This window comes from Prionailurus bengalensis, chromosome C1 (genome assembly GCF_016509475.1).
Source record: "Prionailurus bengalensis isolate Pbe53 chromosome C1, Fcat_Pben_1.1_paternal_pri, whole genome shotgun sequence".
In the NCBI taxonomy this organism is placed as follows: Eukaryota; Metazoa; Chordata; class Mammalia; order Carnivora; family Felidae; genus Prionailurus; species Prionailurus bengalensis.
Window position 1 is genome coordinate 156,732,030 of NC_057345.1, and position 13,100 is coordinate 156,745,129.

Sequence of the window (13,100 nt, forward strand, 5' to 3'; positions counted from 1 at the left end):
TCAGAATCACTTGTGGTGCTTAGAAGGAGACAGATTCCCAGGCCACATTCCAGACCTATTGAATCTCCCCAATCAGGGCCTTGGGAATCTACAGCGTTAACAGCATCTCAGGTGATGTCGGTGCACAGGAAAGGTAGAAAGCAGTGCTTTTGACCAGACTATAAATCCTTGAAAGCAGGACTTACCTTTTAATTCCTCATCAGCTTCCCATGGTAAACTCTAAAATTTTGTTCTTCTTTGTATTATTAGCATCGACATTCTTATGTTAAACCTCACAAGAGCAAGTTTTGGATGATTGTTTTCTTCCAGATGTCTTCTGTATGTGAGAATGGAAGAAACTTGCCTGTGTGACAGAACATTGGCTTTGTATTGTCTAAGTAACAGGTATTGTCTGGTACCCAGCCTGCTTGGGATAATCCACAAAACACTTAATGAATATCTTCTTTTATTAAATACTCATTATCCACACCCTACAGACAGTTTCCTGGGATGCTGCAAGATCAATCTTTTGAGCATGCTTTTTGTTATTGTTGTTGTTGTTGTTGTTCTATAGAATTTGCAAACAAAGGCTGCTTCAATCAGCCTTTACCTGGTAAACCTTGTAAGCTGAGTACTCAGCACAAGCAGGGGTTATGGTCGAAAGTGCACTTCTGTCTTCCATGACTTACTAAATAATGTAGCTCCCAGAGCTAGCTATGAGAGATTTGGTGTCTTGTAACTGCTATCTAGCAACGTATGTCCATCATGCTTGATGTTCATTAGTTAGATGAGATCAGTGAGTTAAAGAACTGTTAAATTTGTGTTTTCCTTTAATGGATATGTAACTGTGGTAGCCGAGGCACAGGACAGGAACTTGACAGAAAAGGACATGGCGGTAAGATAAGCTTATTGCAAATATACAACTTCATAACTTCTTTTAATAACTTGTCTTAGCAAGATGCTTTGCCAGTTTGCTTAATAAATGTGGATGAGGAGATAAAAGAAAGAAAAATAAACAAATGCATTATTCTTATCTTTTTCTTTATGTGTATGAATTATGCATGCATCTTATTAATGCAAATTAAGTAATGTACTAATTTTAGGTACATTTTCAGAAGGAAAACTAATTGAAAATCTATTTTGATGAAGTTAGGATAGCCAGAAAAATTAATGGAATTGGCAACATTTATATTAAAGCTTTAGTTTTGGTTTTTTTGTTTGTTTGTTTTTAATACTGAAAATGCCATCCCTTTGAAACTCTTAACTCCTTTCTTTCACATTCTTATCAGGTAAGATAGCAACTGTCTGCCAAAACTAATTAAAATTTCCCTCTCAAAAAAGATCAATTATTTTTTATTTGACAAACATCTTTAGTCATTATTTTTAGGATTTATTTTCCTCTGGAAAAAAAATGATTGTTGTCTGACAATAATTTTCAATCACAACAAAAATGCTAAATGTTTGATAATTGAAAAAGTAACCAAAACAGAAAAATAAATTAACCCGCACCAATATTAGTGTTATAAATTTAACACTTGGGATATTTTTCAGAAGGTGCTAGTTTGGTGATTTCCCTAACCTTAACTTGCTTTCTATAGTTGTGAGACTAAGGATTTCCTTGGCAGAGAATCTGGCTGAGTGACAACACAAATTTGGCAGGTTCTTGGAAACCTTTTGTTTTGTAGTTTGAAACTGCAGCTTGCAGACGCTGATACACCCCACAATCTTTTTTTGTTCTGTCATCTGGTTGGGATCATTAGCTACTGTTTTAAAAGAGGCTAGCATTCTATTTCAAAATATTTTTCCCCTCCAGGCATATAGCTGTAGTTACCAAAGATGAGAAGCCCACTAAAAACACTTCTCCACAATACATTTTTATTGCACTCTGATGTCTCTTTTATTCATAAATTGGTAGAGCCTAAGTTTTGATTAACAAAAATATTTCCTAACTTTAGTTGGTATGAAAATTGCTAAATTGTATCTGAGTTTTTGTAATAGTTGTTGTTGTTATTATAGTCCAGTTTAAAGGACTTTGAGGAGATGTTCTCATCTCTGAGATGCAATATTTAAGAGGATGGTGGGTGTTGGGAAAAGAGAGAACATATAGAAACTAAGGACATAATGAACATGGAGACAGGCATTAGGTGATTTTTCACACACAAAGATAAATTTATTTATAGCCGAAATAATTGTACAAAGCAGCCTTGTCATGCATCCAAGACCCTCTGCAGCATGCCATGCTTTCAGAACTTCAAGATAAATAGTAAATGATCAGATAAGTTTGAAACAGCATTACAGAAGCCCCTGAAGAAGTCCACCTGCCTGCATCTGGCAAAAGGCTTTCCATCCAGGTCCTTACAGGAAATATGTTGAGGAGTCTTCTCAAGTCTTGGAGCTGAGTTTGTATTCTTTTCTGAAATAACTTATGGCTACTTGCTTGAGTTTAGAGCAAAGGAAGCAATAAAAGTGACATCAGCTTCAGATTCTGTGTGTGTTTCTCTCTGCCCCTCCCCCTCTTGCATTCTGTCTCTCTCTCAAAAATAAATAAAATGAAAAAAATGACATCACTTGTGGTTGGGCTCAGGTATTATATCATAAATGTATATATGTATACATTCATTATGTGTATATATTCATATAAACATATATACAAAAACCACCGGAGGGGAAAAGGAGGGATCACATGCTGATTCTGGGGGAGGGTTTGGTAGTGCTGTAATTTAAAACAAAGATGACTGCAGTAAACTGACTCTTGGGCTTAAATTACCTTCAATGGTCATTCTCTGCTTAGGGAAAACTGAGAATATTGGAATTTGATGCTATAAATATTAGAGTAACGAATGAGAAATTTAAAAATATTACAAATACACCCATAATTGTTGTGAAAGGCATTATTTCTTTCCTTCCATGAAAGGTGGTAAACGGTTTAAACTCATGCCGCCAAAGACAGTCTTTATTTTTCTCTTTGAAAGTGTGGAAAAGCCAGTTGCCTCAAATCCCAATACATAAACACTATTGTTTTCATTTTTTAAAACCCATAGTTAAGAACCCATAGTTCTTAAACCCATGCATGTATTTTGAAATAATGCAATACATTACCTACTGTGCATTTCTTTGCTTAATATTATAAATTTATTTTAATATTTCTATGTGTACTCCATATTTCCTAGTTCCAATGGCTACCTAACTTTACTACGTGGCTCTACTATAATGTAATAAGGCATTCCTCTTGCATTGAATTTTAGGGTTTTCCTTTTCTTTTAATGACTATAAAAATGCTGCAGAGGGTATTTGCATATAAAGAATGTCCTTCTATTAAATTTTTTACTTCAGGATAAATTTCCCTTTTTGGAAATGTAGGTTGAAAGTGTCAGCACTTTTGTCACCCTTGCCATATATCAGGTTGTTTAAAACTTTCCACTTGCTGTCATCTGTACTAATCCTATTTCTTCTATTTGGGGATGTGTTTCAAATTGATAAATCACTCTGTTTTAAACTTGAAACACTCTTAGTAGAAAAGTGTACCAAAACATGTCTTCAAATACAAGAAACAAGAGTTATGATTTACAAGAAGTCTTAATAAATCAACCAATGAGACTATTTACTAAGCTTGTTTAAGATTTGACTTAAGGGAATTTCAGTAGAACAGAAAAGCATTTGGTAATTTTTCTTCGCACCAAGAGTTGCTCAAAGACTTAATTTTTCTTTGAACACATTGGTGTGCTTGACAGGTAAAATCGTTGTTCTTGTCATTTTATGAAATGGGCCACAAACCTTAAATTATTATCATAATTAGAGACAAACCCACTGTTACAATAATGGAGGCAAGAGGAAATTCTTAGAATTACAGAGATCACAACTTGTAAGAACAGTTTTGTGAGAATCCAGTTTTTAATACATTGGCAACTTAGTTTTTGATAAGGCTTTTCTTTCCCATCTGAAAAATGTTTCCTTCTACACACCTGATACTATTTTCACAGGAGCTAGCAGATCACCTGGCAGCAACATGAACTAAAGGACCTGGAATCCTAATGTGAATATCAGTTCATATGCATATACAAAATCTTGACAGATTGTATTTCTGTCTGTCCATGAGAACATTGGTTCTCTTTATGAGTGTTTCTCCAAGAATGGGTTTCAGATCACCTTCTTCAAAATCACCTTGGGTATTTATTAAATAGTAAGCTCTAATGTCTTTGGTAAGTCAGGAGTGCTTCTCCGAGTGAGTCATTAGCATTAGGAGATACCAGTCCAAGAGAGGGAAGAATACTGAGACATAAGGGAGGGTATTTGCAAAGATCCTGTGGCAGGACAGGAAATAGGAACTGCATGAGACTGAAAGGGCAGAGGAAATAAGTCCTAGAGAGAGAGAATGATGGAGGGGAGTCTTGTTTGAAAGTCCCTTTAGGAGTCTGGGTGACTCAGTTGAGCATATGACTTTGGCTCAGGTCATGATCTCCCTGCTTGTGGGTTTGAGCCTCCCATCAGGCTCTCCACTGTCAGCACAGAGATCACTTTAGATCCTCTGTTTCCCTCTCTCTCTGCCTCTTAATCCTCCCTAAAAAATAGTAAAATAAACATTAAAAAAAGAGAAAATCCCTTAAATTCCAAAACCATCCCCTCAGCAAGGAAAAATGCAGAGTCACATACTTAGGTTAAACCAAAACATTTTGTGAGTCATCTGTGACAGTTGAAAACAGCATGCATTTCTGTGGAAATGCCAACAGTGGTTTTATTCCGCCCTGATGCTTTTTTTTTTTTTATGTCATTGGTTAATCCTGTAGTTTCTTTGGACATTTTTCAGTTTTATCCTACCTCAGTCTACCTTGCTGCAACCTCAGTCTCAATGATTCAATGTAGTGATATCCTAACCTAGAGGAGAACCACTGGACAGAGACAACCAAAGTCCAGAATTCCTGAACTTCACGCTGTTCCTGAGCACTGCTCCCCTGTGTTGCTAGATAATGTGGTGGGCAGGCCTTGGGGTCTGGGAATGGAAGTAAATCCTACATGAATTAAAGTCTGTCTCATTGAGTGTGAAAGAAGATGCATCAACCCATTGGTAACGTTTGCGGCACGGTCACAGTGAGATCACCTGTGTAGCTCCTTGGGATCTTTATTTCTTCTCAGTTGTTTTTGGTTTTGTTTTGTTTTTTAATTAAATGACCCTTGTTGTATAAAATATCCAGTTATCTTCCTTAGTTCATATATATCCAGGTTCTTACTTACTATGCAATTCTCCAAAGGCTGGGAAGGTCTTCTCATATTATGTATAAATGTTTCAGCTTATATGGTCTTTCACAGATTCAAGTCCATGTTTTAATAAAAATATGAAAATATTATTTGTTAAATATAATTATTAAATACTTTTTTTCAACGTTTTTTAATTTATTTTTGGGACAGAGAGAGACAGAGCATGAACGGGGGAGGGGCAGAGAGAGAGGGAGACACAGAATCGGAAACAGGCTCCAGGCTCTGAGCCATCAGCCCAGAGCCTGACGTGGGACTCAAACTCATGGACCGCGAGATCGTGACCTGGCTAAAGTCGGACGCTTAACCGACTGTGCCACCCAGGCGCCCCTTAAATACTTTTTAAAGACATGTCAAATTCATGACTAAGTGAGTTGAATAATCAATTTTTACTGCTATATATATACTAAGAAGGACTCTGAGGCTTGCCTTTTACAGTGATTTTTGCTTTATGTTAACATTTATCAAAATGACTTTGATGGAAGACAACACCTGAACATATTAAGAGCAATTTATGATAAAAGATTCTCTCATTAAATAAGTTTAGAACAACAATTACTTGGGCTTGGATATTATGGGATGAATATTATGTTTTTAAATTTTGTTTGTCTAGATAATTCTTGCTGTAATGTTTTCTGAAGAACATAATGGAAGACTAGAGTTCAGTGGGACACTTTTCAGTAAATGCTGTCCTCTGTCACGTTGGTTGTCATTACCGAGGGACTATGGGAAGAAGAGTTATTACCAACCACACATCACACACCAGCACAGTTGGTAATAAGGGGAACAGGGGCATGCACTATCATGACAATACTAAAAACATGTACCCTTATGACCTGCTGTTGAAATTAGATAGTAAACATCTCTTATTAAACAAGAGTATTATAGCCATGGGGTCCAATCAGGAAATAGAAACCACACAACAGTTTAAACAGGAGAAATTTAATATAAATGATTAATGTCTACAATAAAAGTGTAACCATAATATATAAAAACACAATTTATGGTACCCTAGGTCTGAGGAAGAATAACCAAGGAAGGACAGATTTACAAAGGATTCAGACTTGGGTTGGAGAAGGTGTGGTTCAGCCCTAGCCTAGCTAACCAGCTTGCTGGTATAGCCCGGCTGCAGATGCTCGTGGAGTTTCTAGACAAGCAATAGGCCACCCCCCAGGGTACACACTGAACAGGTGATGAGCAACTAGTAGGAAGGCCGTGTGCTGGGAGTCATAGCCCTTATCTTGTCAAGAGGCATTCAGAGCACATGAGCTATTGTAGGGACTGGCAGAGGGAGCAGCAGATCTGTGTTGATCTCCTGGGCCACACGCAGGCTGCATGTGGGTTGCTCAGGAGCTTGCAGAATCAACAGCTGCTTTCTGTGATAGCCTCCAGGTCACTGACAGCTGTAAGATTTGTTTCCATGTTGAGCGGGCTATGGAAGGATTATCCCCAGACTAAGGTCGTAAGATCATAGAGGGGTGGCATTCTATCCCTGTGGCTGGACGGGCTCCACTGACTGGATGTTCTCATATCATAAAACCCCTGACACCCTACCCTCACAGGAAATTGCAGAGAGCCTCTTCCTCCTGCACTGACCCTCCAGCGCCCTCTACTGAGAAAGCTAAACATTGTATGTACTTTAAAGGAGAAATACTTAAAGGAATTCAGTATTTTATCATGGAACATATATTGAAAAGTACACGGGGGGAGCTGAGCAGCAATAAATTGACAACTGACACAAAGATGTCACTTAGCCATTCATAATGGTGGCCAGTGCAGCAGAGGGACTTACCACCCCATGTCACTGCACATGAATGCTGGTATTACTGTCTATGTTTCTCACTGTGCTCTCCAAGTAGAATAAAACCCAGAGGAGTGACTTCAAATCACTTGTCTGTTTGGTTTTGAACATTTTATTTTTATTTATTTATATATATTTTTAAATTTTATTTATTTATTTTGAGAGGGAGAGAGAGAACAAGCAGGGGAGGGGTAGAGAGAGAAGGAGACAGAATCCTGAGCAGGCTCTGAGCTATCAGAGCAGAGCCTGACACAGGGCTCCATCTCATGAACCGTGAGACCGTGACCTGAGCTAAAATCAAGAGCTGGAGGCTTAACCAACTGAGACACCCAGGTGCCCCATTAATATTTTATTTTTAAATAATTCTAGATTCACAAGAAGTTGCCAACACTGTGCATTGAGAGCTAGTGAACACTGCTTAGGTTCCTTCAATTGTTACGTCTTACATGAGTGCATAGTATATTATCAGACATAGGAAATTGACATCGACACAATGTGTATTATAGTCTTATGCCATTTTATCACGTGTAGGTTGTTACACTTTTATCATAGTTGTAATAGAGATCAGAACTTTTTCAACCCCACCTCACCCCCCAAATATCTCTCTTGGGCTACCTCTTTGTAGTCATACCTATCTTGCCCTCCACATTTACAACACTGGCAACCACTAACCTGTTCTGCACATCTATAATTTGTCATTTCAAAGATGTTATGCAAAGGCAGTCATACAGTATGTGACCTTCTGAGATTTTTTTTTCACTCAGCATAATACTCTTTCATACGTATGTGGATAATGGTTTTTATGTTCTCTGCAATCTCTATTTTTTCATCAGTATTTTAGATCATTTACATTTCATGTAATAATTGATATTATAGGGCTTAACCCTGTCATTTTAGTTTGTTTTTATCTTTGTTCTCTTTGTTTGTTTCCTTTTCTCTAACTTCTGTGAGTTACTTGAATATTTCTTAAAATACATTTTGATTTATCTATTTTTTAACATGATTTTTTTTAGTGATTTCTAGAATATCACATTATATATGTATAACTTATCACAGTCTCTTGGTGTCAGCATTTTGCCAGTTGAAGTATAGAAACTTTATCTTTTATTCCTTTACCCTCCCTAATTTATAGTATAACTGTTTTTAAATAACTCCACTACATACACTGAGAACCATAGCAGACAATGTTGAACTTTTTGCTTCAACAATCAACCACAGTTTAGGAAATTTAAGAGGAGAAAGTCTAATGTATTTATCCATGATTCTTCTCTTTTTATTGTTCTCTCTTCATTCTCGATGTTCCAAAATGCTTTCTTTTATAGTTTCCTTTGTTTCAAGAATTCTTTTAACTATGCTTTTAGGGTAAATTTGGTGGCAATGAATTCTTTTAGTTTTTCTTCAGCTGAATGTCTTCATTTTTCTTTCATCCCTAGAAGGGTAATTTCTGTAGAAATAAAATTTGGAGTGACAATTATCTTCTCTTTTTTGTTTGTTTGTTTGTTTGTTTATTTGAGAGAGAGTACGAAAGTGTGAGCAGGGGAGGGGCAGAGAGAGAGAATCCCAAGCAGGGTCCATGCTGTCAGCACAAAGCCCAAGGCGGAGCTCCATCAGGAGCCATGAGATCATGACCTGAGTCAAAATCAAGAGTCTGATGCTCAACTGACTCAGCCACACATGTGCCCCCAACAGTTATTTTCTTATAGCCTTTGAAAAATATTGTGTCATTTCCTCCTTACCTCCATGATTTCTGACAAAATATCCATTGTCATTTAAATTGTTTTTCCCCCTAAGGTTTTCTTTCTTACTGCCTGCAAGACTTTTTTTTTTTTTTAATTTTGTTTTCTGAAATTGGATTTTGATGTGTCTTGGGGGTTAGCTCAACTTTTTTAATCCATAAGTTCATGTCTTTTGCCAAATTTGGGGAATTTCCAAGCATGATCTCTTTGACTAGTTTTTCAGCACCACCATCTTTCCCCTCTTCTTCTGGGACCTCAGTGACATGAATGTTAGATCTTTGGTCCTTATGATACCTGGTCCTTATGGTTCTATATTTTTTTCTTTCTTTCACTATATTTTCTTTAGGTTGTTTACAGTGGGCAATTTCTTTTTTTTTTTTTTTTAGTGTTTATTTATTTTGAGAGAGAGAACAAGTACGCAAGCATGGGAGGGACAGAGAGAGGGGGACAGAGGATTGAAAGTGGTCTCTGCATTGACAGCACTGAGCCCCATGTGGGGCTTGAACTCACAAATCATGAAATCATGACCTGAGCTGAAGTTGGACGCTCAATTGACTGAGCCACCCAGATGCCCCTACGTTGGGTAATTTCTAACATTCTATCCTCAGATTTATCAGTCTTTTTCTTTTGTCCTTTCCATTATTCTGAGACCATCAGTGAATTTTTTTATTGGTGAATTTTTTATTTTGGTTATTGATATCTCAATTGTGAAATTTCTATTTGATTATCCTTTATATCTTCTGTTTGCTAAGACTTTTCCATTGTTACAAGAATTTCAAGCATGTTTGCAATTACTCATCGATGCAATTTTATGATGACTACTTTCAGTCATCATAATTCTTTCAGAGGATTCCAAATATCTGAGTCATCTCAGTATTGGTGTCTACTGATTGTTTTTCTCCTCAAGTTAGGTTTTCCTGGCTCTTAGTATGACCGGTCATTTTCTTTTCTTTTCTTTTCTTTTCTTTTCTTTTCTTTTCTTTTCTTTTTGAGGGGGAGGCACAAGTGAGCAAGGGGCAGAGAGAGAAAGAGAAAGAGGGAGGACCTGTGATTATCAATTATATCCTGGACATTTGGGTGATTCTGTTATAAAATTTGGAACTTATATCTATTTCAGAAGATGAAGGAGAAGAAGCTTTATTATTTTCAAGTGGGAGTAGAATTCCAATTTACCCAGTTAGTCTCCTTTGACTCCCAGGAGAGGAATGATCCATTACTGTTAGGTGAAGTGGGATTTCATTAATATCACCCTGACTTTCAGGGATGGAGAGAACTACCTCCCTTCCCCAACCCCCAGTGTTATTGGTCTTTTCATGGGCTCCTCTGACACCACCGTTGGAAGAGAAACTTCACCAACAGTGGATGATGGTGAAAGTTTTAGCTTCCAACTCCATGTCTTCTGATGTGAGCAGGAAAGGGGAGAAGGAGAAACATCTCATTACCTCTAGATGGTGCAGAACTACATGATCCTCACATAGCCTTCACTGACATCTTGGAGATCTTGTTATCATTGAGTGGGGATGAAGACCCTTGCTCTCTGACACCATCATTGTGGTAGGAGGGAGAGGGGACAACAAGGAGCAATGGTGGCATTTTTCATGGTGTTTGTGATAAATATATAATGATCTTGCACACATCTCCCAAAACTCTTGGAATCTCTGGAGGGTATGAATATCTTCTGTATGCTAATAAGATGACTGGTAGCTGGGGTCCTAAATAGCTTCATGATGGGGATTGTTCACCAGAAAAATGAAAACATGGTTAGAGAGTTAGAACTTTTAACCCCACCCCTGATCTCTGAGGAGGGGAAAGGAGCTGGATGTTGAGCTAATGGCCAACAGCCAACGATTTAATCAATCATCGCTATAATGAAGCTTCCATAAAATCCCCTAAACAACCCAGAGCTTCTGAGGTGGTGAACACACCAGGATGCCAAGAAGGCATGGAGGTTCTGCACCACCCAGTTCATACTTTACCATGTGCATCACGTCCATTTAGCTGTTCCTGAGTTGTATCCCTTGTAATGAACAGGTAAATATAAGTAAAGTGTCATCCTAAGTTCTGTGAGTCGTTTCAACAAATTATCCAACCTGAGTAAGAGGGATCATGGGAACCCTCAACTGATAGCCAGTTGGTCAGAAGTACAGGTGGCAACCTGGGACTTGACTGGTCTCTGAAGGACAGCCTTATGAAACTAAGATCCTAATCTTTGGAATCTGTGCTAATGCCAATTAGTTAACCATAGGACACCTAGTTAGAGGCCAGAGAGTTGGAGAATTAGTTGATGTGGGGGAAAAAACCTCACACATATCTTGAGCAAAAATAGTTCAGTATTTACCTGGAGGATGGCAATCATGGTCCAAAATTTCCTGTTATGCTAAGTTGCCCCATTTCCTGTTTCTTTGGCTAGAGAGAAGGCTTTCCTTGGGGAAGTTTCTTTGTTCCCATTAGAAGTCTTTGGGTTAGTCTTCCAGCAACAAGTTTTGGCTACATAAGACTGAAAGAGTTCATTACCATATTGCTCCTCAAATCTCAGAGTACCTAGGCAATCTGTCTCTTACATTTGCTTTATATATAATTTCCAAGGGCTTTAGCCATATTTAATAGGAAGAATAGAGAAAAGTGTGTCTATTCTGTCTTTATGTAGAATCAGAAATTCCAAATCAGTTTTAAAGATTAGGATTTTTTTTTCTATAGGAGAACAAAAAAATGGTTTTCCTCCACTACTTTGCAATTTTTCTTCCTCCTACATTTCTGTTCCTAACTCTGCAAGTTTGGCTGAGGAATAATTCTTTCATTAAATAACCTCATGAGGTCACTATTACCAGCTGTGACAATGTCTCAGTCATTCCCTTGTTAATAAGATCTTTTCTTAAGTCCATTTGCACATGAGTCACAGACATTTCCAGCATATGTTGATTAGATTCTCAGCATATGCTAATCAGTTTTCCAAACAGATATTCAGGTCTTGCTGGGTGCTACTGTTTTTTGAGATTTTCTATAATAAGTGACTAATCCAAACTTATTAATTAGCAATATTATTAAAGCCAAAATTTCCAGTCTGTTCAGTCTATGGATTTGTGACTTAAAATACTCTCATCCTTCTTCCAAGCACTCCTATCTAGGAAGCTTATGTGTAGCATGAATATGTGACCGATTCAAATGATGTTTTAGCAAGAGATGGAGCACAGAGTGTAATTAAGAGCTATGGGTGCGTTTCTAATACACCCCGGAAGTTTTATATGCATTATCTAATGTATTTTTCAGAATAAAGCCATGATGTTTATAAATCCATTTTAGAAATTAAGCTTTTGTAAGGCCTCACTGTTAGTAAAACCCAACCCAAGTTTGAACTCCTGCTGTAAGTGGAGCACACCAACAGTCCATGACCCATTAGTAGACCATTAAATCAATTTGGTGGGTAGCGTTTCTTTTTTTAAGTGAAGGGTATCAGAGTGGAAAACATCACCAGACAGTTCACATAATAAAAGACAATATTTAATGAAACCAAAAATGTTTTTTCTTATTTATTTATGTACTGTGTGAGCTGAGTCCCAATACATAGAATGTGTCTTACAATGGGGTTTGCAGTCAAAGAAGTCTGGAGACCCGTTGTATTAGGTGACCTTTTGAGATACTTCCAGGCCTTAATCTAAGTGAGATTGTTTATCATACACACTGTGCAAATACTTTTGCAGAAAAATGCATCATCCCTCAAGAGCAAAATTAATTAATTAATTCATTCATTCATTCGTTCGTTCATTCCAAAATGTATTTATTAAAGCCCCAAGTTTGTAGTGTAGAATCTCTGGGTTAGAATAGAAAGTAGCCATTTCTATGGCAAAAATTTATGCTAGCGTGTAACTCTTGCTGTCTATGATTTGTGTTTGGATGTGTGGGTTTGTTTCTGGCAAGGATACATTTTGCCATTTGATTTTTTTTTTCCTCTTCACCACAAAACTAAAACAAGGTGAAGTTCTCATCAATTTCACAATAAGATTTGAATTGGATGCTAAAATTACAAAAGAGGCATTAGTCTGCAGTGGCTAAGAGGGCAGGTTCTGGAGTCACAAAGATGCATTTCAAATCCAGACTCTGTCACTTAGAACCCTGGACAAAGTACTTTTCAGTTTCCTTTCCTGGAAGATAATAATCATAGTAGCAACTAACTCATTCTGATGATGTTAGGATTAGAATGAGATTCATATAAAGTTTTTTATCAAAGGATTTGCCATATAGCAGGAACTTAATAGCTGTTAGCGATTAGTCTATCCCTTGTGAAGTAAGACATTTGCAGAAACCAGTAATTTCAAAGGAAGTCCTGAATTGTTACG

At 37.3% G+C, this 13,100-nt stretch overlaps 1 protein-coding gene across 1 annotated transcript in view; it reads left to right on the forward strand.

The window, feature by feature from the left end:
• Positions 1 to 868: 868 nt before the first annotated feature.
• Positions 869 to 13,100, forward strand: part of LOC122479489 — a 122,785-nt gene continuing 110,553 nt past the window's right edge. The window contains exon 1 of the mRNA XM_043573366.1: positions 869 to 874. Within this exon, the coding sequence (XP_043429301.1) occupies positions 869 to 874 (6 nt within the window). The remainder of the gene's footprint in view (positions 875 to 13,100) is intronic.